General features: G+C 59.3%; 1 protein-coding gene across 1 annotated transcript; it reads left to right on the top strand.

Annotated features, from left to right (window-relative positions):
- The first annotated feature begins 1,297 nt into the window (after positions 1-1,297).
- LOC127774190 (vegetative cell wall protein gp1-like) lies at positions 1,298-2,161 on the top strand. The gene has a single exon (XM_052300463.1). The coding sequence runs from the start codon at positions 1,298-1,300 to the stop codon at positions 2,159-2,161; it is 864 nt and encodes a 287-aa protein (XP_052156423.1).
- Positions 2,162-2,747: the final 586 nt, after the last annotated feature.

Raw genomic sequence — 2,747 nt, 5'->3', positions numbered from 1 at the left:
AGCGGGTGTTGTAGGGTTCCTGTGTTAAAGGCCTGCTGAATCATATTTTGAAGCACGTCAGTAACCAAAATGAAGAGATAGGGCAAGAGGGGGTCCCCTTGTCGGACCCCCCCTTTTATACTGTATTTGATCACCCTTTTGCCCGTTGATGACTATCTGAGCTTTACCTGTACAGACGATTGATTTTGTCCAACTAATCCATTTGCCTGGGAATCCTCCTACTTTAAGGATCCGAAACAGGGCTTCCCAGCTTACAATATCGAAAGCTTTGTGGAAGTCAAGTTTGAGGACTAACATCGGCTTCCTATTCTTGAGGGCTGCTTGTACCATTTCTGAGGCAAGGATGAAGTTTTCAATGATCGATCTGTATCTGATGAATCCTGATTGCATTGGGTCAATCGACCTCATTATTTCTCGCTGCAATCTTTTTGTTTTAACGACTCGCACGAGACGGTGCGAAGTTCTATTGATAGAGCAGGAAAAAATTACAAGATTACAACCCTGGAGGGTCATAACACGGAAAAAGGAAAAAATATACAACCCCCACACACCGACAGCGCCAACACACACGACCAGGAGGAGGCTAGCACCGGACCGGCCGCCGCTGAGCGTGACCGGTCGCCGCTAGATCAACAAAGGAACAAAGACGAGATCGCACTACGCTAGGGGATGCCAAAACGACGTCTCCAAGAAGAGGAGCAACGGAAAACCGCCGCCGCCGTCCGTCGGGGCTCAAAGGAGCCAAGACTGGGCTTTCGCCCGGCAACCACCCTTTAGGGGTGAGACAGCACAACAACGCCCTCAGGAGGGGGAATTAACCATCGTTGTCGACCCGGCCAAGGCCGAGCTGGGTTTTCACCCGCCGTTCACCACCTGCGAATCCACGGCTGACGCACCGATGCTCCACCACCACTCATCCTCTGCCGACATGTGGGACCCCCGCACCGGCGCCCCTCGTCGGCCAGCCTTTGTATGCCGAAGACCGTGCCACACCCACCAGCAGCTCCTCCACGCACCAGGGTCGCCTCCTCCACCGCCGGCCGCGCCTCTCGCGCCAAACCGGCCTCCTCCACCGGACGCACCTCTCGCGCCAATTCGGCCTCCCTCCATCGGCTGCGCCTCTCGCGCCAAGCCGGCCTCCATCTCCGCCGCCCGCGCCTCTCGCGCCGAGCCAGCCTTCGCTGCCATCGGCTGCGCCTCTCTGCACCAAGCCGGTCTCCGTCCCCTCCACCGTACTCTCCCGCGCCGGCGAAATGCAGCCGTCTGCCACACCCTCGGCTAGCCCACCGAGGCTACCATGCCACCTCCCACCACCACCGCAGCCACTGCTGCCAACGACCACCTCGCCGCCGGCCAGCCGCAGCCCCATCGCCGTCGTCCAGCCGCTACCGCAACTGTCGCCACAAGCTCCGGGCCGCTGCCTCTGCCGCGAGAACCCCAAAGCCACGGCAGCCGACAGCCGCCAATGCTGTCGACCAACCATCGTGCTGCCGCCGCCGACCAAGTTGCTGCTGCCACCGTCGCCATGAAGTCCACGCCATTGCCACCGTCACCGTCGCCCCGTGCTTCCGCGCCGTTCCGCGAGCTCCGCGGTGCCGCCACCACCGCGAGCTTGCCCCACACCGGATCCGCCCTCGGGAGGGGGGGGGGGCGGATCCGCCTCTGCCCGCCATTGCCATCCTCAGCGGTGCCCGGGAAGCGGCCTCCCATCCATCGCCTCGCTTCAACCGCCGCCTACCGACGCGCCCGGCCACGCCGGCCGCGCCCGGCCTCACCTGCGGCCAGCTGCGCCGCCCGCGTAACCGTCGCCGCCACCGCCTCTTCCCCGCCACCAGCACACCAGCTTCCCCACCGCACGCCATCGCCCGGTGTCAGCCCCGCCAGTTCCGGCCAAAACAGCGCGGATCTGAGCGGGTTTCCACCGCTACCAGCCCTGTCCGCCACCACCACACACCGCCAGACTCCGCCGCCACCACTCCGCCACGCCGCCAACTGCCTCCCCGCCGTTGGCATAGTATCCGGGCGGGCGTGGATCCGGATGGTTGCCACCGTCGCCGCCCGGCTAGCTCCCCGGGCCACCCAAGTGCGCACTGGGCGAAGCCCCGCCGCTGCCGTCCCCGCGGGCGCGCGGCTTTGCCGGCGCCCGCTCAGGCGGCGGTGAGGCAGAGAAGGAGGGGAGGAGGAGGAAGAAGACGGCGGCGGCATCGCTTCTCGTGTCGCCCGTGGGGAGGGTGACGCGAGAGCTTTTTTTCTCTCTGCAATCTGATTGTTAGGGCTTTGCTCAGGAGTTTTGGTACACTGTACAATAGCGAGATGGGTCTGAAATCTTTGATATGAACTGGCGTTGCTGTTTTTGGCAGCAGGGTGATGTAGGATTGGTTAACTCCAGACAGATCAATATTATATTCTCATCGAAAAGGATACTTTAGTCTTGTAATTAGAAGTTTCTCACTTCGCCATTGGTCATTGGTCACGACCTTCCAATATCACTTTGCACTATGTTTTAACTTTGTGCTTTGTTCGATCTTAACGCTAATATATTTAATCGCTCCGTCCGGGATATTTCGGCTAATATATATAATCCCTCCGTCAGTTGTGAACTTGTGTTTGTATGGTACTGGATTTAATCAAACCCTGGCACAGTATGTATCATTAAAAAAAAATTTCTCAACAATTAAATAGACGGCATCTATTCAGGGAAGATTAGATCGCCAAATGACTGTGGCCACTGACACTTAAATGCGCAG

The sequence above is a fragment of the Oryza glaberrima genome, chromosome 5 (genome assembly GCF_000147395.1).
Source record: "Oryza glaberrima chromosome 5, OglaRS2, whole genome shotgun sequence".
Classification (NCBI taxonomy): domain Eukaryota; kingdom Viridiplantae; phylum Streptophyta; class Magnoliopsida; order Poales; family Poaceae; genus Oryza; species Oryza glaberrima.
Note: the sequence above shows the minus strand (reverse complement) of the source record. Positions and strands in the feature narration are given on the sequence as shown.